Source organism: Equus asinus, chromosome 19 (genome assembly GCF_041296235.1).
Source record: "Equus asinus isolate D_3611 breed Donkey chromosome 19, EquAss-T2T_v2, whole genome shotgun sequence".
NCBI classification, from domain to species: domain Eukaryota; kingdom Metazoa; phylum Chordata; class Mammalia; order Perissodactyla; family Equidae; genus Equus; species Equus asinus.
The window spans coordinates 1,480,972-1,504,582 of NC_091808.1; the positions used below are offsets into that span (position 1 = coordinate 1,480,972).

At 52.3% G+C, this 23,611-nt stretch overlaps 1 protein-coding gene across 1 annotated transcript in view; it reads left to right on the forward strand.

Moving 5' to 3' along the window:
* The window catches only part of PASK (PAS domain containing serine/threonine kinase), a 35,191-nt gene extending 11,789 nt beyond the window's left edge, over nt 1-23,402 (forward strand). Inside the window, 12 exon segments of the mRNA XM_070489174.1 lie at nt 1,741-1,909; nt 4,903-5,059; nt 8,254-9,878; nt 11,075-11,256; nt 11,724-11,891; nt 13,285-13,410; nt 13,526-13,660; nt 16,604-16,803; nt 20,464-20,597; nt 22,465-22,611; nt 23,273-23,345; nt 23,347-23,402. Of these exon segments, the coding sequence (XP_070345275.1) occupies nt 1,741-1,909; nt 4,903-5,059; nt 8,254-9,878; nt 11,075-11,256; nt 11,724-11,891; nt 13,285-13,410; nt 13,526-13,660; nt 16,604-16,803; nt 20,464-20,597; nt 22,465-22,611; nt 23,273-23,345; nt 23,347-23,392 (3,162 nt within the window). The 3' untranslated portion in view covers nt 23,393-23,402.
* Nucleotides 23,403-23,611: the final 209 nt, after the last annotated feature.

Below are 23,611 nucleotides of genomic sequence, written 5' to 3' on the forward strand. Positions count from 1 at the left end.
TGACTCCTGCTGCCTGCTCCTTTCTCTGCACCCCACATTGAGCACTCGATGACCCCTGGACCATCTTCAGCCCTTGGGCTCCTGTCATATGCAATGTGCTGCCCCTGGAGAGGGAGGGGGCTCTCTCCTTGAAGCCCCTTCCCGTATGAAGTCATGTCTGTTATTGGATGAGGTGTCTGTCACAGCTGTGGGGTTCGCTCTGAACCTGCAGGCCGGGGCTCGTCTACACCTTGGACTGTCCTGGGGGCCGTCATGGGAGCCTGTTGTGTGGTAGGGCTGGAGGAAGGTGTTTCTATAACATTCTTCCTTGGGTTGAGCATTCTCTAAATTCCTTGAACAGGGGGAGGTGGAAGGCTCTGCACACAGAGCCAGGCCTGCTGGGGGTGTTGACTGACCTATTTTTCTTGTCCAGGACTGTGCTGAGCAGTGGGTGTCTGTTATTGCAAACAAACACCACAAACTTAGTGCCTAAAACACCACCATCATGAATTTTGGTCACAGGTCGGCCCTTTGGGCTGAGCTTAGCAGGACAGCTCATTTTATACCATGTGGTGTTGGCTGGGGGTGGCGTCCTCCCCAGGCTCGTCCGCTCACGGATCTGGCCGATTGGGGCCAGCGTCGGGAGCCCCTGTGTGGTGCTTGGTGGCAGGGCTCCCAGGGTGAGGATCTCAGGCAGCCTCAGAATGCCCCTCCTTGGGGGGTCCTAGAGGGCTCCCTAGGTGGGGACATGGGTCCCCCAATCAGTGGGAAGGGAGTAATCGGGGAAGGAGAGGTGGTGGCCCCTGACCCCTCCCGCTGCTGTGAGTGCCTGGCTCCTGACTCCTAGCGGCCCCCATACCCCGCAGCCTTTCAGGGGGTGCCTTGTTCACCAGAGGCTGCTGCAGAGGGAGGGAGCGTCCGTGGCCTCTTGTCGCTCATGCCAGAGCCGACCCAAGACACGGTGACAGTGTGACAGCCAGTCAACTTTCTCGCCTGATTTGAGGCTCCAACAGCAGGTCCTCTCTGTTCTCTGATAGAGACACTGAGATGCGAGTGAGCTAAGTTTTAGTTAAATTAAGTCACACTTAGTTCAATTGAGGTCAATGATGCATAATTTCTGGACCAGGGATTTGCACAGGAACGTTGAGGGCATCCCAGCCTTTGAGGGGTGTGTGTGGGTGGACTCTGAATGTCCCTCTGAGGTTAGAGTGTGTTCTGATTCGTGTGGCCGCGGGCCACCGTCTGGGAGTGGGGGCCACTTACATTCAGAGAAAGCACCTGTCCTTGTGACTTCTGGCCTGGGACCCTCACGCTAAGGCATGGCCAGTGCAGCAGAGGTGCCTGCTGGACCTCAGGGGCCGGTTTCTTGCTGCCCAAGGTCCTTTTGCCCTTTTATGCTGGGCCATGCCTCGTTCCCAGTGGGCCGAGTGAGGGGAAACATGCAAACACGGCTCCTGGGTGTGAGGAAGACGTGTGGCCCAGGCCAGGCATCTGCTCCGAAGATGCGTGGGTGTCGGCATGACCAGCTTCAGAGTGTTCATTTAGTTTTCTCATAAGCAAAAGGAAAACAATTCATGAATTCCATGTTGAGCATCAGAGGGGCTTCAGGTCTGTCAGGAGGAACATGACCTGGGTCTTTTCCAACCTCATCCAGAGAGGTGCTCACATCGTTCCATTCTTTCCACTGAAGGGACGATGGATGGTCCAGTGGGTCAGTGTGAATTCTTGCCAGGTCCTAAAATGCCACCCTTTGTTTTCTAGAACATCACCTTCCTGATTCCTGGTTTCTACCACTACATGGACCCCGCATATGACAGTTCCCTGCCGCTGCCAGACCTGGCTGACTGCCTGGACATTGGCAGCCAGAGTGGGCCTGGGGAGACGACTGTGGACCCCCGGCAGGGCTGGAACCTGGCCAGCGCAGCCGAGGGTGAGAGTGGGCCTCCTCCCGGGCATGCCTGTGGCTGCCCAGTGCCACACGGCCCCTGCCTCCATGGGGCTCTGGGGGTATGGGCATGCCGGGTGGGCTGGGGAGAGTGAGTGAGTGGCTGCCAGGCCGTTGTGGGACCCTGTCTGCGTGGGTTTGGTGTTCCTTTCTGTCTCTCACTGGCCTTCATGTTCCCGGGGGATGGGACGGGTGTGAGTCTCACAAGCGTGTCAGCCTAGAGGGGAGGACTGGACGGGTGTGAGTCTCACAAGCGTGTCAGCCTAGAGGGGAGGACTGGAATCCCCAGGGTAAGTCACCGTGCGCCTGTGTCTAGGACACAGTGGCTAATTGGCAGCCTTCTTTCATAAGTAAATATTTGCAGCTTTACGTAGCTTAAGACGGAATTGATGCAGCGTATCAGATTAATCCCTAAGCTAAATAGTCCTGCAGTATTTGTTTATTAATGCACGTTTATCCCTTGTACTTAAAGTTATTCCAGCAAATACCCCGAGTCCCCACTCATGAATGTGTTAGGCGCAGTGGTGGGTGTAGACAGTGTGCACCCAGCTCCTGTCCTGAAAGGGTCCCACTCAGGGTGCGGAGCCCGGGGAGTATATAGACCCAGCAGAGCCCATGCCTGGGCTCCTGGGAAGGAGCGGGGGCCGCCCTGCAGCCTCCTCGGGGCTCCTCTCCCTTGACAAAGAGTGAGGAGAAGCTGCACCCCGGCTCTGCCTTGGGGGTGCTCCCAGCTCTGCCTGTGCCCACCCCCTGGGCCGTGTGCTGTCTGCCCAACCGCTGGGCGTCCCTGATTTCTGCTCTCCTGTGAGTGGGGACAGAAAAGGAGACGAGGACTGCCAAGCAGCGAGCCTTGGCCCCGAGTGCGTGGGGTGGGCTCCCGCGCCCTCCAGAGGACCGATCTCTTGCCGTGCCGTCCACACATGGTGAGGTTGGGTGCAGTTGGGAAAGGCTTCCCTGCTGTCACCAGAGGGCAAGTCTGTGAAAGGCTTGGTGTTTGAGTTAAACACATAAGTGTGTTTAACACAGTCACTGAGGGAAAAATGGGACTATATGGTGTCTGGTTGGTAAATGAGCAATTATTCTTGCAGTGTTCAGTTTTCTGGGCTCTCTGTGGGATTTCCGCAGTACCTGGGCAGGAAGTGTGGCTCATACGCCACAGCATCACTCTGGGACATTAGAAGTTAGAGTGCGACTTTTTTAGGATTGGCACCTGAGCTAACATCTGTTGCCAATCTTCTTTTTTTCTTTCTTCTTCTTCTTCCCCCCAAAACCCTCCCGCGCATGGTTGTAAATTCTAGTTGTAGATCCTTCTGGCTCTGCTATGTGGGATGCCGCCTCAGCATGGCTTGATGAGTGGTGCCATGTCTGTGCCCAGGAGCCAGACCTGCAAAACCCTGGGCCACTGAAGTGGAGCACACGAACTTAACCACTCGGCCACAGGGCCAACCCCTGGAGTGTGACATTTTGTCTTAAAAGATGCTTCATTCGACTGCTAACTTTCTTTGAGTTGCCCCTTTTCTTAACACGAGGTTTCCTTCATCTGGGTTTTTCTCTCTGCAAAGACTGTCCTTTTATCAAATTTTTTTCTCTATCACTGATAACATTCCCTTTCCTTTTTCCAGAATTCCAGATTCTTCCATGTGTGTGTGTAATGCATGTTCTTTGTAGAAGACTGGCGTGGGGGGAGGGAAGATCACAAAAGTTCTGTCCCTTTCATCGTCTGCTCAGGATGAATTCTTTCTTTTTTTTGGTTCTTCAATAATTTTTAAAAATTATTTTATCGAGGTCATATTGGCTTATAACATTATAAATTTCGGGTGTACATTATTATATATTTCAACTTCTGTATAGACTGCACTGTGCTCACCGCCAATAGTCTAGTTTTTATCTGTCACCATACACATGTGCCCCTTTACCCCTCGCCCTTCCCCCACCCTCTTCCCGTCTGGTAACCATTATCTATTCTTCTTATCTGTGTGTTTGTTTATCTTCACACATGAGTGAAATTGTACGGTGTTTGTCTTTCTCTGTCTGACTTGTTTCGCTTAGCATAACATCCTCAAAGTCCATCCATGTTCTCACAAATGGCATGATTCTGTTTTTTTTTTATGGCTCAGTAGTATTCCATTACATATATATACCACATCTTCTTTACCCATTTGTTCAGGATGAGTCTTAGAAATGGTGTTCTTGGGTGCCTGGGGTGAGGGCTTTTGCTAGCTGTTGTGGAAATGCCCGTTGGAGAGATGGTGCCAGCCCGCCCACTTCCGTCAGCTGGGGGCGGGATTCTTTCTAACCCTTCCCAACCCAGACTGGTGTCTAATGAGGACGGTCTCACTCCTCTAGTCCCTTTGACATGCTGTGGGCCAGGGCTGCCGTGGGTAGATAGGCGTCCCGTAGAGCTGGGGGGAAGCAGGTGACTCAGGAGCATAGGTGCCGAGTGTAGGAGGTGACCAGCACTCAGGAGGAGGCTGTGCCCTCTCAGGGCCCGTGGGCCTTGGAGGGCCCCCAGGAAGGTGGCTTTGAGTGAAGCCCTGAAGGAGGCAGGGGTGGCATTTTTGGGAGAGGGAGCAGCAATGTGAAGGCCTGGCATGCTCCAGGTGTGACAGGGAGGCCCCCAGGAGAGGGGCAGGAGGTAGGCTTTTTAGGGACTTTGGCTTTTACCCCGAGGCAGAGCCTTCGGAGGGCTTGGGCAGAGGAGGGCCATGCTCCAGCTGCGTGTTAGTCAGATCATGCCAGTCCGGTGCAGGGCCCAGGACAGGGCGGCATGGAGAGCAGAGGGTGCTGGCCTGCACTGGGGTGCCCGTGGGGTGATGAGAGGTGGTCGGATCTGGGACATGCTGCCAGGGTGGGGCTGGGGGAGTTTCCAAGATCAGGTTAGCCCCCTGCCATGCCCTTGAGCCATGGGGAAACGAGGAGGTTTGTTTCAGCAGGGTGTGCCTGCAGGTGGAAAACACTCTCTTTTGCTGTTGCTGTAGATCCAAGTGTTGACGTTGTGCTAGCTGGTGACCACATTCTGTCACGAGATGAGACCCTAAAGCTAGTGGGCAGCCAAGAAGCCTTCACTGGGACCCAGGCCCAAGCGGATACTGGAGGCCATCTCCCTTCTTCCCTCCCATCTCCCCCAGCTCCGGGGTAAGTCCTCTGAGGGCAGGTGGTGGGCAGACGAGGAGCCCTCTAGAGAGATGGCCACTGTCAGTGGTAACAGCCACGGAACGCCTACTTGGGCACCTCGATGCAGTCGCTTCTCTGAGTTATCTGGCCAGTCCTCAGCAGCCTCTGAAACAGTCCCCTTTCTACAGATAAGGAAGCATTTAGGTAAGTTCCAGGGAACTGATTCAAGCATAATTTTCTTCTTTTCAAAATTATTTGAATCTGTTCTCTTTGTGCATTTTTATTTTTATTTAAGATTGGCACCTGAGCTAACATCTGTTGCCAATCTTTTGTTTTTTCTTCTTCTCCCCAAAGCCCCCCAGTACATAGTTGTATATTCTAGTTGTAGGTCCTTCTGGCTCTGCTATGTGGGACCCCACCTCAGCGTGGCTTGATGAGCAGTGTCATGTCCGCGCCCAGGATCCAAACCGGCGAAACCCTGGGCTGCCAAAGCAGAGTGCACGAACTTAACCACTTGGCCACAGGGTGGGCCCTCTTTGTGCCCTTTTAAATAACAAAGTATTCCATTTAGAGTAGAGGAAGTTCATTTTAGAAAATTTGGGAAATTTAGAAAAGTAGAAATAAAAAGTCCACTGTTCAATTATCAGTCCTGTTGTGCAAAGCATTTTGATTGGTTTTCAACCAGTTTTTTTTTTTAAAAATCTCTTTGATGCACAGCGTACAGTAAGGCCCCAAACTGTGGGTGGTATGCGATCTATGATCCTTTCCACTCTCACCCAGGAGGCACCTGGCTCCCTTTCCGCGCGGTGCCCCTCACTGCCCTGGGCTACGATGATGGTCAGAGTGCCTGTCCTTGAACTTGACCTGTGCATCCCCTTATGTCTGGCTTCTTCTGCTCATCGTTACGTTTGGGTGATTTATCCACATTGTTATGTTTTCTATTATTCTTCAAATTATTTAAAAAATAGGTAATGCATGAATATGTGTGTTTTTTTAAAGTACAGAAGAATAATGATAAAAAGCAAAAGTTCCTGTGACTGTCGCCGAGCTTCCCCTAGAGAGGGAACCGCTGTCAGCAGCCATGTCCTTCTAGACTGTTTTCCCCGTGCATTTAATATAAGCATACATTATACACGTGTGTGTGTGCTCACATACAGCTGCTCTTTTCCTTTAACACAAACAGGATCACACTGTGCATGTTGTCTTAATGTGTGTCTGTGCATATGTACCCACACTTATATACACCTCAAGGGCCTTCCTATGTGGCCTTACCTCAAAACCAGCACCTCTCATCGAGCACCGTGCTTCGGGTCGATGTTTTCCTGCTGATGGATGTTATGGGGTTTCCTGTCATGGCTGAGACTCCCGGGCTTTTTCCTTCCTGACTGGGGGCCCACTTTTGGTGTGTGAGCAGTGTAACTGCTGGCTCTCCCACATGTGCTCACCCACAGTTGAGGAGGGAGGAGCCTGCCCCTGTGCAGGGGTGCGTGTTGCTGGATGGGCCTGGCCCCCGTGGGCGCTCGCTGGTGTCAGCGCCGGGGGCAGAGTTTATTTTCTGGGATCCAGTTGTGCAATGAGGAAGTTCCACCAGATGCTCCGATTCCTGCATTTCTCTTAGATTGGACATTTTTGATCTCACGGTTCTAAGCATTTGCTTTGCATCCCTCCCTCATTCATTCATTCACTTATTCACTCAACAAATAAACATTGCAAAAGACTTGAAGGCTCATCCCTAATAATTATGGTCTAGTCAGGAAAATAAGTAAAACAGTGAAAATAGCTGAGAAGCGGGAAGGAAGGAGGGAAGCGAGATGTACGGAGTGTTCTGTGCTCCAGGGACTATGTTAGTGCTTCCTCTGACTCTCCCAGGAACCTGGGAGCTCGGTCTTGCTGTGTCCAGCCAGTCGATGATGAAGCCGAGTTGATTGTTAGACTGGAGATGAAGTGTTGAGACGCTGAGTGGCGTGCCCAGACAAGCTGGCGGGGGTCTCAGGTCCCCACGTGCCTACTGCTGGAGGCCCTGCCGTCCCTGGGCCTGCTCATCGCACGTAAACTTAACCAGTTGAGGAGAGGGCAGGGGAGAGAGGGGAGGGGCCCCCCCGATTTTAAAGTCTCTCCCGGAAGCCCACCCCTTACTTCCTCACTTCCCCGTGGCCAGAATTCCAGCCTCATCTGCTGACTGCAGAGGACGGGCAGCTCCCTGGAGACGGGCCCAAGGGCTAGTCTCTTGGCCTGGGATAGATGGAGAGAGAGCGAGGGGTAGGTGTGGCGAGAGACATAGGTAATTCTTGTCTGGCCTCCGCAGACGCTCATCCCACCCTTCAGTTCCCCAGAAGACTCCTGCTGTTCCTCAGAACTCTGCTCACAGTTCCCTCCTCTGTGGAACCATCCTTGAGACGGGTCCTTCCTCTCCTGTGCCTCTTTATGACCCTCTGCTGCAACACTTACCAGATCCCAGCATGTCGGCACACCCCAAGGCTGGGCACGGCCACATCCTGCTGGTCTTGGTGCTGGTGTCTGGCCCTGGGCCAACATGGGGCAGGTGCTCAGCACGATCTGCTGCGTGGGTGCTGCCGTGGCAGGGCCAGCCGTGGGGGCGTCTTGACACTGGGCCCGCAGCCCCCTGGATTGCCTTGTCTGGGCTGTGGTAGCCTATTCCTCAGTGGTCACCCCGTGCTGACTGTGTTCTTGTGGGCTCTCTGTTCCAGCTCTTAGGAACCTCTTAGACCCCCATCCTGCGAATCCTACCCTTACCGGCCTCGCTGTTCCTTCTTGCGCCGGCCCTCTCTGAGCTGTTTCCCTGGTGTTTGTAGCCAGTCACAGTTTCATACTGTGTAGTGTACAAAACACTGTCAAATCCCATCTTTCCTTTCTTCCTCTCCTCCTTGAGGCAGGTGGGCTGACGCTGGCTGCACGGCTAGTGCGGGAGCCTCACTCACAGAATGAGAATGCTGACCAAAGCCTGTGCATTTGGTCCTGGGGGCTCAGTGGCATTCTGTGATAAATCATTGCTAAATGTGGATGTATCTGGAGACTATGTGAATTGGTATTTTATTTTTTAACTTAGTTAGAAAATTTATTCATTTTTTTCTGTTATAAGTTTATGATGTTAAATGATTTGCACTTGTCTCTGAGAGAGGGGGGATCCATGTGATCTCTCCTTTGACTCTTCTGTGGCCCCCAGGTAACTATGTCTTCCATATTACAATCCCCAGGGTGGACAGCATCCCAGAAGGAAGCCCACCATCCCAGGAACGGTCATTGCCCAAGGACCAGCAAAACATCCCAGAAAGAAGCCCACCATCCCAGAAACAGTCATTGTTCAAGGACCAGCAAAACATCCCAGAAGGAAGCCCACCATCCCAGGAACAGTCATTTCCCAAGGACCAGCAAAACATCCCAGAAGGAAGCCCACCATCCCAGGAATGGTCATTGTTCAAGGACCAGCAAAACATCCCAGAAGGAAGCCCACCAGCCCATGGCCAACGGTGGTTGTCCGAGGACCAGCAAAACATCCCAGAAGGAAACCCACCAGCCCAGGAGCAGTCACTGCCCGAGGACCGGTGGAACATCTCAGAAGGAGGCCCCCCAGCCCGTAGCCAACAGTCACTGCCTGAGGACCAGCGGAATGCTGTCTTGGAGAAAGAGGAAGCTGCAGCAACAGAGAGCCTCAGACAGGACCTTTTGGGAGGAAGCAGGTCTGACCCAGGGAGCACAAAACCATTTGCTTCACGTAGAGGAGATTCTGAAACTCCAGCCCCCACTGAGGACAGGAGCAGGAATGTTGAAATGTGTGGCCCGTATCAGGAAGCACAGCTGGAACGGATGGGCTCGAGCAGTGCCAGCAATTCAAACATTCGGGCTGATGCGGCCATGCTTGAGCCGTGTGCCGTGGGCCAGCCGGCGGGGCTGAGCATCCCGATGCACTGCGCTGCATACTCGGGTGAGCAGAGGGCACAGCAGGGGAGCCGGGACTCGGCCCCCAGCCCCTCTGGGATGCTGCGGCTCTCGTTCTCGACGCCTACTTTGGATGAGCCGTGGCTGGGAGCGAAGAATGACAGAGAAGAGCTGCAGACGTGCTTAATTAAGGAGCAGCTGTCCAAATCGAGCTTCTTGGGACCTCTGGGTGTCTCCTATGTCGAGCTGGTCCCAGCAGAGCACCCCCGGTTCTCTGCCCCTGTGTCGCTGTGTGACCTGCAAGGCAGAGACCTGCACAGCAGCCGCACGGGCAGCTCCTCAGCCTATTACGCGCTAGCCACAGACCTCCCTGGCGTCCTGGATGCAGTGGAGGCCCAGGAAGCCCAGGAGGCCGACGCAAATTCGTTCTCCTGGAACCTCAGGGAGCGCTTTTTCAGCGAATGGACAGACCGAACTTCTTCAAACTGTTCCTGCGCTACGTCTGAGCTCACGGGGACGACCTCTCCTTTGCTGGTGGGGTCAGACGTCGATGTGAGCAGTTTGCAGGGGCAGAGCTCAGATGTTCTGGACGATAGAGAGCTGTTACTGCTGACTGGCACCTGTTTCGGTCTTGGTGAAGGCCGGCGGTTCCGTGAGAGCTGTCTGGGACTTGATGGGACAGAACCATCTGAGACATGTGTGGTGTCCTCTGAACACTATGAAGTGAATGGCAGAGAAAGCCCGGGCTGCGTCCCTCCCGTGTCAGGAGCCAGTCCCGTGGATGCGTGCCCATCAGAGGAGCCCAGGCTCGGCAAAATCCAGGTCACCTCCACACCTGTGAAAGGGGACAGCTCAGTGACACCCGGGGCCACCAGCCTACAGCATGAGATCCAGGAGGGCACCTATGCGGGCAGCTGTTACCACCGAGATGGCTCGCGGCTGAGTATGTCCCAGCGGGGGTGTGTGTGTGTGTGTGTGTGTGTGTGTGTGTGTGTGTGTCCGTCCGTGTCCGTGTCCTGCATCTCCTGTTGGCATGCGTGCTGCCCCTGGTGCACAGCACAGCGGGGTGCATGGGTGGCCTTGTCCTGCGGTCTGATGGCTTCACCCCCCTGAATGGTTTTGGCAGAAATGCTGTATTAAAGTAGTTAGAGTTTACCTCTTGAAAATCAGGATTACAGGTGCATGTGCCTGGGAGGGGGAGCCCGAGGTCCCCTCCACCTCTGCGCCCTGCCTAGGAGCCCCTCTGTGCAGCAGGGGTCGGGCTGCCACCAGCCAGGCCCCCGCCGTCACACGTGTGGCAAGGAGTGACGTGCGAAGCTGCGGGGTCCTATAGGAGGTCTTCATGTGCTCTTGGGGCCCAGGCTGCTCTGGTCTCAAGTCCCCGCTCTGGGAGGATGATGACCGGGCCCTTCAACTGCCCCTTGGAGGTGATTATGTTTGTTTTACTTGCTTTGATTTTCCTAATTTCCTAACAGGTCCACGTTATTTTAGCCAGTTGTTTCCTTATTGCTGATTTCATAGTGTTGATCACTAGGACTTTTTTCCTAGACTTTAAAAACTTATTTAAGTAATACTTGTTATTTGTAGAAATATTAGAAAATGTAAACAGGAAGAAGGAAATAAAATGCCCTGTAAATCCTCCTCCTCCTGAAAAAAGATAACCAGGTTTGTTTAGGTGTGTCCTAGAGGCTACGTGGGGATGTGTGTAGAGATGCACAAGCTTTACGGGTTTGTGTGTGAGTGTGGTTGACATGTCGTGTGGCCCCATGAGCGAGAGGAGGCACAGACTGTATGGTTTCCACTGAGCCGTTCACACCCCTTCACCTGGAGGCAGTGACTCCTTGCATAGGGTGTGTTGGTGCAAGTGTTCCAGGCCTTTCCTAGTTGGCAGGTGGTCACAGGTCTCTCTCTTGGCCTCTGGCTGCCCTGGTGGACATGCTGAGCTGCTGCCACCATGCTTGGCCTCTCCCTGCCTGCCCTCCACGGCTTTCCCCTTCTCCAAGCTTAGGTGTCCTCTGCCCCTGCCCGTCCCGGGGGCTCTGCGTTGTCCCCATGCTGTTCTATGGGAGCGCGCCCTTTTCATCATGAAGCTGTGTGGTGGTGTCAGTGGAGCACTGTGCAGTCTCACCTTCCCATCAGGTGTGCAGTTTGAGGTGAAGCGAGTGGAGCTCCAAGGTTCCGCCACCCTGTTCTGCTGCTGGCTGGTGAAAGACCTCCTCCACAGCCACCGGGACTCGGCCACACGGACCCGCCTGCTCCTGGCCAGTCTGCCCAGCTCCAGCCACTCCATGTGCGAGCTGCCCGGATCCAGCCTGGGGGAAGTTGGTATCTGCAGTCTGCTCCTGCCTTGAACTCGCCTTTCTGTGTAGAAAATGTTTTCCAATCAGCATCTCTCTCTCTCTGTTTCCTCTGGAATGGGAAGAGGGTCTCTTCGTGACTCTTTCACACTGTCTTCTAATATCCTGTGTAAGGATGAAGCCACATGTAGGATTTTAAATGTGCGTATGTCCTCTGTGCAGGGTGGGGTGTGAACACGTTTCGACTTGTGTACCATTTCGGACCGATGTGTCGAGGCCACCTGGCATGCCCCGTGGAGAGTGGTTCTCGGGCTGGGTCCCCGTGGGCACAGGAGCAGGGAGTGGCAGTGTAGGGTGTGGTTGCTGCGGCCCCCAGCGTGGGAGGGTGCACGGCTGCTGGGGACAGTGGGATGACATGCACCTGCCTGCTGCAGCCTCCTTTCTTCAGTGCGGTTGTGTGTGGTCCCTCAGACCTTTCTTTGCATTCACAGATGCTCAAAACCAAATCTTGGTTGGAGGAGTCCCCCAAGGCTGTAGAACTGGAAGGGCTGGCGGCCTGCGAGGGTGCATACTCCCACAAGTACAGCACGCTGAGCCCACTCGGCAGTGGGGCCTTTGGCTTTGTGTGGACCGCAGTGGACAAGGAAAAAAATAAGGAGGTACTTTGGCTCTTGGAGGGAAGCGGGCCAGGCCCCACTTCAGATGGCTCCATGACTTCAGTCCCTTAGTGTCTAAACTCCGGGATTCCAGTGGGATGGAAGGAGTTCTCCGTGTGAAGCACCGAGCACACGGCCTGGCACCCGGCGGGGTCAGACATAGGAAGGCTCTCCTGGCAGCACACACATTCACGGCAGGCCATCCTACTCACTGCTTCAGACGCACCGGCGGACTTCACCCCTTGTCCTTTCATACCCCCAGGGGCTGACATCCTGTCAATTTGCAGATTGAGACCTGTAAGGGTCCTTCCTCAGCCTCAGTAGTGATGGCGGTTCGTACATATTCCTCTCCCGAATAAGCCTCAGACTTTGCTGTCCCTCCCTCCCAAATCTGTTGGGATTTGATTTGTGGTTGCTGGGCGTTTTGTGATTTGGGGGAATTGACATGGTGACAGTACTGCCTGTCCCTGTGAACCCTGGAGATGCCCAGGTGTCCCTGTGCCTGGCCTGCTGATTCCTGGGAAGGCCACATGTGGGATCCTTTCACCACTGCACTTTCTGCTCACTTATTGCTGGAGTTTACCAAAGCTACGTCACATATGTGTATTAGAGTCTTCCTGGTTCTGATCATTTTTCAGGGGGTCCTTTTTGATTTTCTAGATTAAGGATCATTCCTCTACCGGTAATGACAGCTGTCTCTCCTGCGCTGTTGTTTATGTCTCATCGTCCTTTCTTTTCCTTCCCTCCTGTCATGTTGGCCAGGACCTGCAGAGCCGCGTTAATAACAGGCATGTGACTGGGTCTCTTGGCGTTTCACTGTCAGTGACAATGCTCCTTTCATTTCTTGATCGATACCTTTTGTTTGAGGATATTTCATTTTATTTTCAGCTCATTAAAAATTTCTTTTAAAGAATGAGTGCTGAGTTCTCTCAAATGCCTTTTCAGCATCTGTTGACATGATTGTATCCTTGCTTCCTTTGTTGATGCGGTGAATGACATCAGTCAGCTGACATTCGTAGACTCAATCCTTGATCACGTTATAATGTTCTTTTAATGCACTGCTGAACTTGGTTTGCTAATTGTTTTATTTGGGATTTTTTTCCATTTATATTTATGCATGAGTTTTTTCCCTTTTTCTCTTTTAATGTCAAAGTTTTGTGAGGGCTGCAGAGTTAGCAGCATTGGTGGTGTGTCAGTGCATACAATGTCACCTCCTCTCCTCTCTGTCTCCTCCCGCTGCAGGGCTTCATCATTAGGTGTCCTCTTTCACGTCTCTGGGATTTGGGGGAGGTGAATGCGGAGGTTCCGCTGCCACCGTGAACCAGCAGTGGGCACCAGGCTCGATGGGACGCGAGAGGAACGTTTGCAGTTACCTCCCCTCTCTTTTTCTTCGTAGGTGGTGGTGAAGTTCATTAAGAAGGAGAAGGTTTTAGAGGATTGTTGGATTGAGGATCCCAGATTTGGAAAAGTTACTTTAGAGATTGCCATTCTGTCCAGGGTGCAGCACGCCAATATCATCAAGGTGGAGTGGTGTTTCTCGTTTGGTGACGCCCTGACATTGCTCACGTGAAAAGATCTTAAATGTGTTGTCTTGAGGGTGTCTTGGCAGGGCTGGACCCAACTTTGTCTCTTTCCAGGTATTGGATGTATTTGAAAACCAAGAATTCTTTCAGCTCGTGATGGAGAAGCATGGCTCTGGCCTGGACCTCTTCTCCTTCATCGACCACCATCCCAGCCTTGACGAGCCCCTGGCGAGTTACATCTTCCGACAAGTGAGAGCAGGCCTGAGCTGTGCTGGGAGGAACCTGGGCCTGGGTGTTGATCCCGAGGCTGCAGAGATCAGTGGTCCACACTCGGTTCTCTCTGTGAGCTGGAGCTGGCCTTCAGTTTTTAAATTTTATGGAGTAAGATAAATATTTTGAGAAGAGAATTCTATGGCTGATGTAGAAATAGTGAGGTTGGGAAGGAAGGATGAGGCCAGAGACCATCCTGGGATGATTGAGGAAGTATGTTTAATGATTAAAGTTTATTTATATACATATAATATCCACATCAATCTTAAAAATTAGCCAACAAAGCTACCATCCTGGGCTTTGAGACCTGTGCATTCGATCTGAATCCTTGTCCACCACCAGGAAATCAGCGCTAATCTGGGCAGTCGGGGTCGTTATAGTACCAGCATTGTGAGGCTGTTAGGATGAAGTCTGACAGGGCCTCTGAGGCATGTGTGTTGCACATAGTTAATGCTCTACAAATGGTAGCCATTCAGTTAATTAATCAGCAAAGATGGAGAGGCTGGCAGACGTATTTTACAGTAAGTATTTGTCTTAGCCTATTTCATGTCTATTTAGGTATTGATCTTAGTCAACTTATTTTATTGGAATGGGGGAGTGATCAGCAAAATCAAAAGGTGTCCTGGGAGAGAGAGAAGTGGGGGGTGGAGGGGAGACAGTAATTCTTGTTTTGAGTTTTAAGGAGAAGGTGGTGGTTCCATTCTAGACTGTTCCTAGCTTCCTGGAAAGAATGGAGAAATACCTGGAAGGGGGGATGTGAACAGTTCACAGATTGGCTCTTTGTTTCCAGGAAATGACCCGATTTCTAATGACAGCTTCCGTAAATTGCCATTTCTTCCTCAAAGCTGTAAACTCCCAGAAGTTACTGGATTTCTGAAATTAAGTTTCTAAGGCACCTACTTGTAAGTTTCAGGCATCGTGCCTCTGCCAAACGAATGTCACCTCTCTCCCTCTTCCTATGTTGGAAGATTATACACTCATCTACTTTAATTCATGGCAAAGATTCATTTCTGATATCTTCATGGTAAAAAGAGTGTCTGTATGATGTAATGTTAGGAGTCACTTCTTAAAAGCTGCTGCCTAACTGTTGTTAATTCTGGGGCTACTGATATAGGAAATTATAGTTTTCAGCACTTTACAATTTTTGCAAGAAGTATCTATGGCCCCTTTGTACATCTATCTGCATAATAAGTGTTATCATATGTAAAGATGGATTTGCAGTTTTATAGAACTGTATTGTCGTTTATAAATATGTATTCACATAGTGCCAGTCATCAGTGTGTACTGCCTCTCAGCTCCATGTCTGCTGGGCCTGCTCTGCGGCAGGGGGCTGGGGCCTGTGGACTCTTCTCCTGTGCAGCTAGGGCACCGGAGGGACCTGCAGGAAGAGCGGCTTCCTTCCCAGGTTCTCCATACCCTGTTACAGTTAATCCCTTGGTACTAGTTAATAAACCTCGATGAAACTTTCCGTGTTCAGATTAACGTGTGGTTTCTGTTTCCCGACAGGACCCTATATGTATGTGTGCAAAGTATACACATATGTGTGCATATGAGTTCATGCATGTATATACAAACATATAAGTATATACATGCGTGTGTGCATGCACATGTGTGTATATGGGCACATGCATACATTATATAAATGTGTCCGTATACATAACTATGCAGATATGTATATGTTTGCTTATATATGTGTATATGTATCTATTTATTAGTTATAAGTTAATTAATTAGGCTTCATTAACCTGCCATTAACTGTTGCTTCTGACTCAAATATATTCATTTGTAGATATAAAATTGTCTCTAATGATCTAAATGACTGACTACATCCATGGAACGACCATGTTGATTGGTACAATTGGTGTCCAAATTATGACTGCAGTTGGAAATTTTACTTACACTTACCTGAAATGCTACTTCTGTTGACCTCTGTTCTCAAACGCACAGTGCAGGCTTTGCCAGGCAGATGGTGCCATATTGTAGTAGCCTTACCCTTTCAGAGTGGAGACTAACACATCTGGCTTGTTGAACTGAAGCCCGTTTCCAGTGGAATTACTTTAAGTCCTCATCGTTGAGCATCCCGCAAATGATGGGGAAAGAGTGACTGATGCTCAGTGCTGCTCTTTGAGAAGCTGCTAGAGCCCTGAAGTAGGCGTCTTGGCATCTGTTCTCAGCTCTGCTCCTAAATTGCTGCGTGAACTCTGGGCAAGTCACTTTCCATCCCTGTGAACCACAAGCATTGGACTCAGGCTTTCTCTAGGGCCACCTCCCATTTAATGCCCAACCCACACGCATTCAAGTGCCCACCACCTGTCTTTGTAGCTTCTGCTTGTGGTCTGTCTGTCCTTTCTCCCGAGATGGTCATGGTGTGTGTCGTGGGGTGAGTGAATCTTTGCTGTGAAGCTTTCGTCAGTAACACACAGACAGAGAGAGAAATTAAGAATCACGTATTTATCTGGGAAAGGGAGAAATAGGGGGCTTAGTCAAAGGGTAGAGTTTCAGTTATGCAAGATGAATAGGTCCTAGAGATCTGCTGTGTGGTATAGTTCCTATAGCTAATGATACTGTATTGTGTACTAAAGAATTTGCTAAGAGGATAGGTCTTATGTTGTGTCCTTATCACAAATAATAATGATAATAATAATAATGAAATTTTAAAAAAGAATCAATGTATTTACGTTGTTGGCATAATGTGTGCCAGCCACGGCAAGCACACCTGCCTGGAACTGCTTTTTCTTTGGTTCGTTTGGATCATATCCACAGCATCCAGAATCCTTTCCTGTCACCAGTTCATTATGAGTTACAGAATGGTTCCTTTCCTTTGTTATTGGCTTTTCTTTTTTTCTTGTTAATCCTTATTTTAAATGCATGTTTTACTTAAATTGCTTTTTTAAAAAGTCCCCCGTGGCCTTCTGATTTCAGCTGGTGTCGGCGGTGGGATACCTGCGCTCGAAGAGCATCCTTCATCGGGACATCAAGGACGAGAACATTGTGATTGCTGAGGACTTCACAATTAAGCTCATAGACTTTGGCTCTGCTGCCTACTTGGAAAGGGGCAAACTATTTTATACCTTTTGTGGAACAATCGAGTACTGTGCACCCGAAGTTCTCATGGGAAATCCGTACGTATCACCCTGCAGAGCAGCCTGCTTTTGCATTGTCCATTGGGGCCCCATGATTGATTGGATTTTAGGTGGGAAAATAGTTTCAGTTTGTGCTTCTTTGCGATGGAGGTGTTGAGTGATAAAGGATAATATTTTGGAAAATGCGTGGGCAGGCAGGCAACATTAGATTGGTCAAGGGAAGCTGGGTGATGGATATAAGGATTCATTACATTATTTTCTCCCAAAAGATGGGGCTCTTCAAATAAGTGAAGAGAATTCTTTAGTTGGATTTATTTATCTTGATGATGGGAATAATAATCTATTACAATAAAATATTGTTAGGGTGGCCATATAAGAAATCAAGCAAGAGAAGAAGTCCTAATGCAGAGGATCCGTGTTGAAGACGGCACCCTTAGCTGGACGTGCTGACCGGCCTGAGACTCCACATGGGCTCGGGGCCTGGCCAAGCCTCCTGCTCTGCTGGGGAGAGAAGCAGGGTCCCGGGGGTATGGGCCGAGTTTGCATCTCTGTACCTGGGAAGCCTGTGAGCTGCGTGGGGTCGGTCTGGGCAGGGCCTGGTCTCAGGGAACTTAGGAGAGGAAAGGACACTGACTGTTCCTCAAGGGTCGCTGGGGCTTAAGTGGAAACAGTTCTCAGTGTTTTTTGCTGCACACGCATGGATTTCTGTCTCGTCCACATATCAACGAAGTGTGTCTTCCACCTGTGTGAAGTGGACCTTATTAGGCCAGATCCAGAGGACAAGTATTTTCCTGTGCCATCTACTCGTATTTCAGAGGCGTAGTTAGAATGTGTCTCTACAGGAGGGCTCATGGTTAGAGGGACAGACTGCCACAGTGTCACATCCTTTGCTGCCTGTCACTGCAGCTCTGTGCTGTGCCCTCTGAGGCTCCTCTACCTGGTCCCATTCTCATGTGACAGGTGTGCTGGGGACACTCAGACAGCCCTGGTCGGAGCTGGGTTTGAGCCTATGTGGTTTGAGTCTGGAGTATCTGTGTGTTGTCTCCATGCTATGCCACGGGCTCACAGAGGAACCCCTCTGTGTCGGTGTGAGAAGTGACCAGGGGCTCTGATCACAGTGTCTGCTCAAGTCACGTTTCTTTTTGAAGTCGGGAAGCAAAGGTTGCAGGCTGCTCATGCTGAGTCCTCTGAAGCTGGCAGCATCGTGGGCCCACAGCCCTCCGCCTGTTCCAGACCCCTATGCCGGGCCAGCCCCTGTGAGCAGAGTGATGGGCTTTTTGTCAACAGCAGAGTGCGAAGCGAGCACTAAATAAACCCTTCCCCTATCATCTCTGTGCATCTCCAGAGCCACAGACAGCATCAAATGATACAAGGGGAGGATAGTCCAAGAAGGGCCTTGGAATTTCTTTTAAGATAGAATTTGGTTACCCCGGTGCCCAGAGTGCCCTTGGCTGCTGTCCTGTCCTGTGATGGCTGTCTTGTCATCAGTGTTGGAGGGGACTGTATGTCCACTGTGCCCGGGACTGTGACACGTGCTGTGTGCTGTCTTCCCTCACCGCCTGTGCCGGGCTGTGAAACTCTCTCAGGGGAGCAGGGGGCCGGGGCCCTTCTGTGCATTTGGAGGCTCTGAGCCAGGCAAGCAGCTGCTTGGCAGCCTTCTGCCTCCCCCAGGGAGCCATGCTCCCACCCTGTCCTGGAGCCCCTGCCCTGCATGGTTCCTGTGCCCTCCTCTTCGGCCTGCTGGCCTGCAGGTGTCCCCCTGTGAGCTCCTTCGTCCATCCTGCACACTCTCTCCACCTGACTGGGCCAAAGGTTTTCTGAGCTCTGGTTCTAGACCCCATCCTCAGGAACTTTGCTTCCTCCCTCCTCATTTTCATGTCCTCTTACTCCAGCGGTCAGTAAACTATGGCCCTTGGCCAAATCTGCCTGCCACTTGTTTTTATAAATAAAGTTTTATTGGCACACAGCCACACTCATTGGCTTCTGCAGCGTCTGTGGCTGCTTTTGCGCTGCCATCGCAGAGAGCAGGTGTGGCCCACAACCTAAAATGCTGGCTCTTTGGCCTTCTGCAGAAAAAGCTTGCTGACTGCTGCTCTGCTCTAGTGGGCTTTTCTCTTCAGCCTCCAAAATTCTTTTTTTTTTTTTTTTTTAAGTAAGGGATTTATTTATTTTTTTATTTTTTTCCTTTTTCTCCCCAAAGCCCCCCAGTACATAGTTGTATATTCTTCATTGTGGGTCCTTCTAGTTGTGGCATGTGGGACGCTGCCTCAGCGTGCTCTGATGAGCAGTGCCATGTCCGCGCCCAGGATTCGAACTAACGAAACACTGGGCCGCCTGCAGCGGAGCGCACGAACTTAACCACTCGGCCACGGGGCCAGCCCCCAGCCTCCAAAATTCTTGAAATCTCATTCTCCAAAACAGAAATGGCACAAGAACAGAAGCTGTTGAATCTGATTTTCTTGCTCTAGCTTGTGCTGAGGTCTGTCCTCATGGCCCCTCCCCACTTGGTCACTGAGGCCTGACTCCTCCCATGTGGCTGCCCTGGCCAGCTCCTGCCCAGGGCTCCGTGGTCCATACACCCTGAGCACTCCCCCGCCCCCCTCCCCTCTGGTCTCTTCTTCTCTCCCCGCGTCAAGGGCCCCCCCTCCCCCCCCATTTTCTGCCTCCTGATGTCCCCAGGCTTTCTGTGGCCCCCTGATGGCAGAGGGCTCTGTCCTGGACTCCTTCTCACTCACCAGTTTCTCTCAGCCATCTTGTCTAAATTCGTGGTCTAGTGAAATGCTGCTGCTTCCCAAATCTGCTCCCCTGGCCAGACTGCCCCCTGAGCTCCAGACCCGAGGGACCACCCGCCTCAGGCATGTGTCAGTCGACCCGGTGCCAGTGGTGGGGCAGCAGCTTCACCTCTTCCATGTAAAACGAAGGTGATGTGTATCTTGCTAGCGTGTTGTGAGCATTAGGGTGAACCACGGAAATGCCTGACAGTGTCGGCATCTCAGGTGCCCAGCAGATGGTAGCCAGGATGAGGGTGTTTATGATGAGCAAAAATAATGGTAGTGCACCCCCGGGCGTCTTCTCCCCAGAGCTTGCTCCTTCAGTTGGCCCAGAAACCTGGATGCCCTCCCTTCTCATTCACTTTCTTCTGTCCCTGCTGCTGTCACCTTGCTTTATCCTTGAGGATTTCTCACCCGTGCCAGCCTCACCTTGAGCATCCTTCACGTGTTACCTCCATGATCTCTCTGAAGGGCACTCTGCCCTGTTCTGAAACTGCCTGTGGCTCCCCGTTGCCCTGGTGAGCCGGGTTCCTGTGGGCCTGGTGCCTCGAGCTTGGCCCCGCTGTGCCTTCTCTCCACCTCTTCCAGGAAGCCCCCCCCACCCCGCCCCGGGAGACACTCTGCTCTGCCCTGCTCCCATGTACCACGTGTACCATCTCATCCTTGCGGGTGGTGTTCCATCTCCTGAATGAGCCTCTCAGCTGCCTCAGCACTGTGGCTTTGCTTTTCCTCTCCCTCCCTGGCGCCTGGCCAGCACCTGGCCCAGGGCAGACATGCTGGACTCTGAGGATGTGGTTGAGGAGTGCAGAGAGGCTGCCTGGGAGCCACTCCCGGGTGATGCATGGGGACCGGGGCTCCTATGCGGGGCTGGCCTGGCATGCTTGGGGCTGAGCACCAGCATGCCCTGAGCACTTCCTCCTCCTTGCAGTTACCGGGGGCCGGAGCTGGAGATGTGGTCGCTGGGAGTCACGCTGTACACACTGATCTTTGAGGAGAACCCCTTCTGCGAGCTGGAGGAGACCATGGAGGCTGCGATAAACCCCCCGTACCTAGTGTCAGAAGGTGAGCGCGGGCTGCAGGGGTGAGTAGATGGCAGCCCAGCATTTCTCTCTGCTTCCCTTCTCCAAGGGCAGTGCGCCTTTGTCCATGCTCATAATCTCATTTCTCTTTCTTTCTATTCCTCTAATACTTTGATCTGAACATAAGGATAATTTGAATATGACTTTAAAACACCACGATAGTTTATTTTTTTTGTGAGGAAGATTGTTGCTCAGCTAACATCTGTGCCAGTCTCCTCTATTTTGTAGTGGGGCACCACCTCAGCATGGCTTGATGAGCGGTGTGTGGGTCTGGCCTGGGATCCAAACCCCTCAACCCTGGGCTGCTGAAGCAGAGCGCATGAACTTGACTGCTATTCCACCAGGCCAGCCCCCAAATATCACGATAATTTTATTTTTATGAGTGTTCCCCTTTGGATCCTAGGGGCCCTCTCCTGAGAGATAGACATTAGCAGCCTGTGAGCTTGGCTGTGGCAGTGACTGTAAGATCACCCTCTTGGGTTAGAAACTCATCACTTGGGGGCGATGGAGGGACTTGACCCCCAGCTGCTCACGTGGAAGCCTGGCGGTTTCCATTGCACCACTAGCTCTTGGTGAACCAGCAGTGTGAGTTCGGCTCCCCTCAGATGCGAGTGGTGGTTTGCATGTGAAGTGAGGACCCATCGAAGAGGCGGATGTGGGTTCTGTGGCCAGAGAGGACGTCCTGAGTCTAGAGTGGCCACCTCAGGACCCATACATGGAGGAGCTCCAAGGAGCCGGCAGGGGTTGGGTAGACACCAGACCACAGAGTTCTGAGGTCCCTTCCAATCGTGACATTCTGTGCTCCCACTGTCACTCATCCTTTCAAGTAGTGAGGTGATGAGTGTCTTCATGAGGTCTGTGCCTTGGATTCCTGGCTTAGGTCAGAAGCCTGTGTCTCCGTCAGCTCAGGCTACCCTGACAGAATCCAACAGACCACAGACATTTCTTCCTCACCGTCTGGAGGCTGGGAATCCAGGATTGAGGTGCCGGCAGATTCGGTTCCTGCGAGGGCCTCTTCCCGTACTGCAGACAGTTGCCTTTTCTCTGCATCCTCACATGGTAGAGAGAGGGGGGGAGCAAGCCCTCTGGCATCTCTCCTTACAGGGGCATGAATCCCATCGTGGGGGCCCTGCATGACCTCACTGAGTCACCTCCTGAAGGCCCCACCTCCTAAAACCATCACACGGGGTTGGGGCTTCAGTATGTGAATTTGGGGGACACAGTGCCTCAGAGAGGTTTCCAGAGCTTTGCTGGAGTCCTGGATTCCTGTGACACCACAGCTCTTGCAGCATGCTGTTCCACCCACAGGGCTGTTCCACGTGCTCTCACTAGGCTCCCAGGACACACTTCTGGGACCATGAGGCTCGGGGCGGCTCTGCTGAGGTGACACCCATGTTAGGAGAAAGTGACCCAAATCTAGACTCAAGGCTGGGGGTGCTTCTCAGAGCTCATGCCTCCGTCCTGTGGGGACTGATCTGGGGACTCTGCGGCCACCTCCCTCTGCCCTCCTGTCACGGGAACCTGTGTCATTCACGGCTCTGCACAGCCAGAGTCCCTGAGAACAGACGAGGTTAGGAACCTCTGCACCTTGGTCAAGTGAGTGAGGTGGGATCTTGAACTCCAAGCTTTCATTTCAGAGGCAACAAACATCTCCTGCAGCCTTTTTCAAAGTGCAGCTGGGGGCCCTGTGCACCAGGACCCCTGGGGTACTAGCTGAAAATGGGGGTTCCAGGGCTCCCCCCGCCCAGTCCGAGGCACCCCTGGCAGGTGGACCCAGGCCCCATAGTTTGGAGGTGCTCCACTTGAGCCTGGCCTGGCCGCATGCCTAGGGTGGGTCTTTATGTCCCCAGATCTCATGAAGCTCGTGTCTGGGCTGCTGCAGCCTGTCCCCGAGCAGCGTACCACCTTGGAGAAGCTGGTGGGAGACCCCTGGGTGACGCAGCCCGTGAACCTTGCTAACTACACCTGGGATGAGGTGTATCGAGTAAACAAACCAGGTGAGGGGTTTGGCCTGTGCCCGCTGAGGGCAAGGAGGTTCCCCATGCCACTTGCCTGGGTCTGGGGAGGAGGAGGGTTCCCTCTTCCATGCTGTCGCGGACACAAATGTCAGGGCCTATAGCTGGCTTGTCATCTGTGAAACAAATGGGCCTTGATTCTCCTCCAGAGGCCCCCCCAAACACCACTGGGGTTCAGAGCTTGGCAGTGGGCCTTAGAAGGTGGGGGAGCGCCCATGGGAGCCCGTGACAAGGAGGCACCCGCAGAAAGGGCCAGGGGCTGGGGGCCAAGGGTTTCAGAAGCACATCTCGAGATGGTCTGAGTGAGCTGAAGGGGAGGATAAGGACACAGGGGTGAGTGCAATGCTCTCAGGGGCCCTAGGGGGCCCTGGCTCTTCAGACAAGCTCCTGGCAGCACAGCCGGTGGGGGAAGCAGCAGCTCAGTGAGTCTGGTACCACTGCTCGGGGCGAGTGGACCAAGTGGACCGAGCTGGTGTTGATGGCTCTGCATCACATCTCTGCTGCACCTCAGCAGGGTCCAGGAGCTCTAGAGCATTGCCAGTGGGCTCTGAAGGGTCCCTCTGATGTCCTTTGCTCCTAGGAATTCTTCCAGAAAGAAGCATGTGTTGTTACCATGTGATCCAATGTCATCTTCTTTCCTCAGAAAGTGGAGTTCTGTCCACTGCGAGCCTGGAGATGGAGAGCAGGAGTCCGAGCGAGGTGGCTCAGGCCCCGGAGCTGCCCAGAGCCCTGGGCCCCAGGGGAGGCCCCTGACGGCTGCTGAGTGCCCGCTTCCTGCTGCTCTTCTGCACTCAGTTAGGAAACCATCTTGTTTCCAGGCCCTTCCATTCAGAGAAAGGAACTCTGCAAGAATTAGGCCCAACTCACCTTCTAAAGACTCATATGCAAGTTTGAGAAATGCCAGAACAAAAGCCAGTGATACGATATTCTTTTAGGTTTATAAAATAGACTTGGACTTCATTTTTTTCTTGACTTTGAAAAA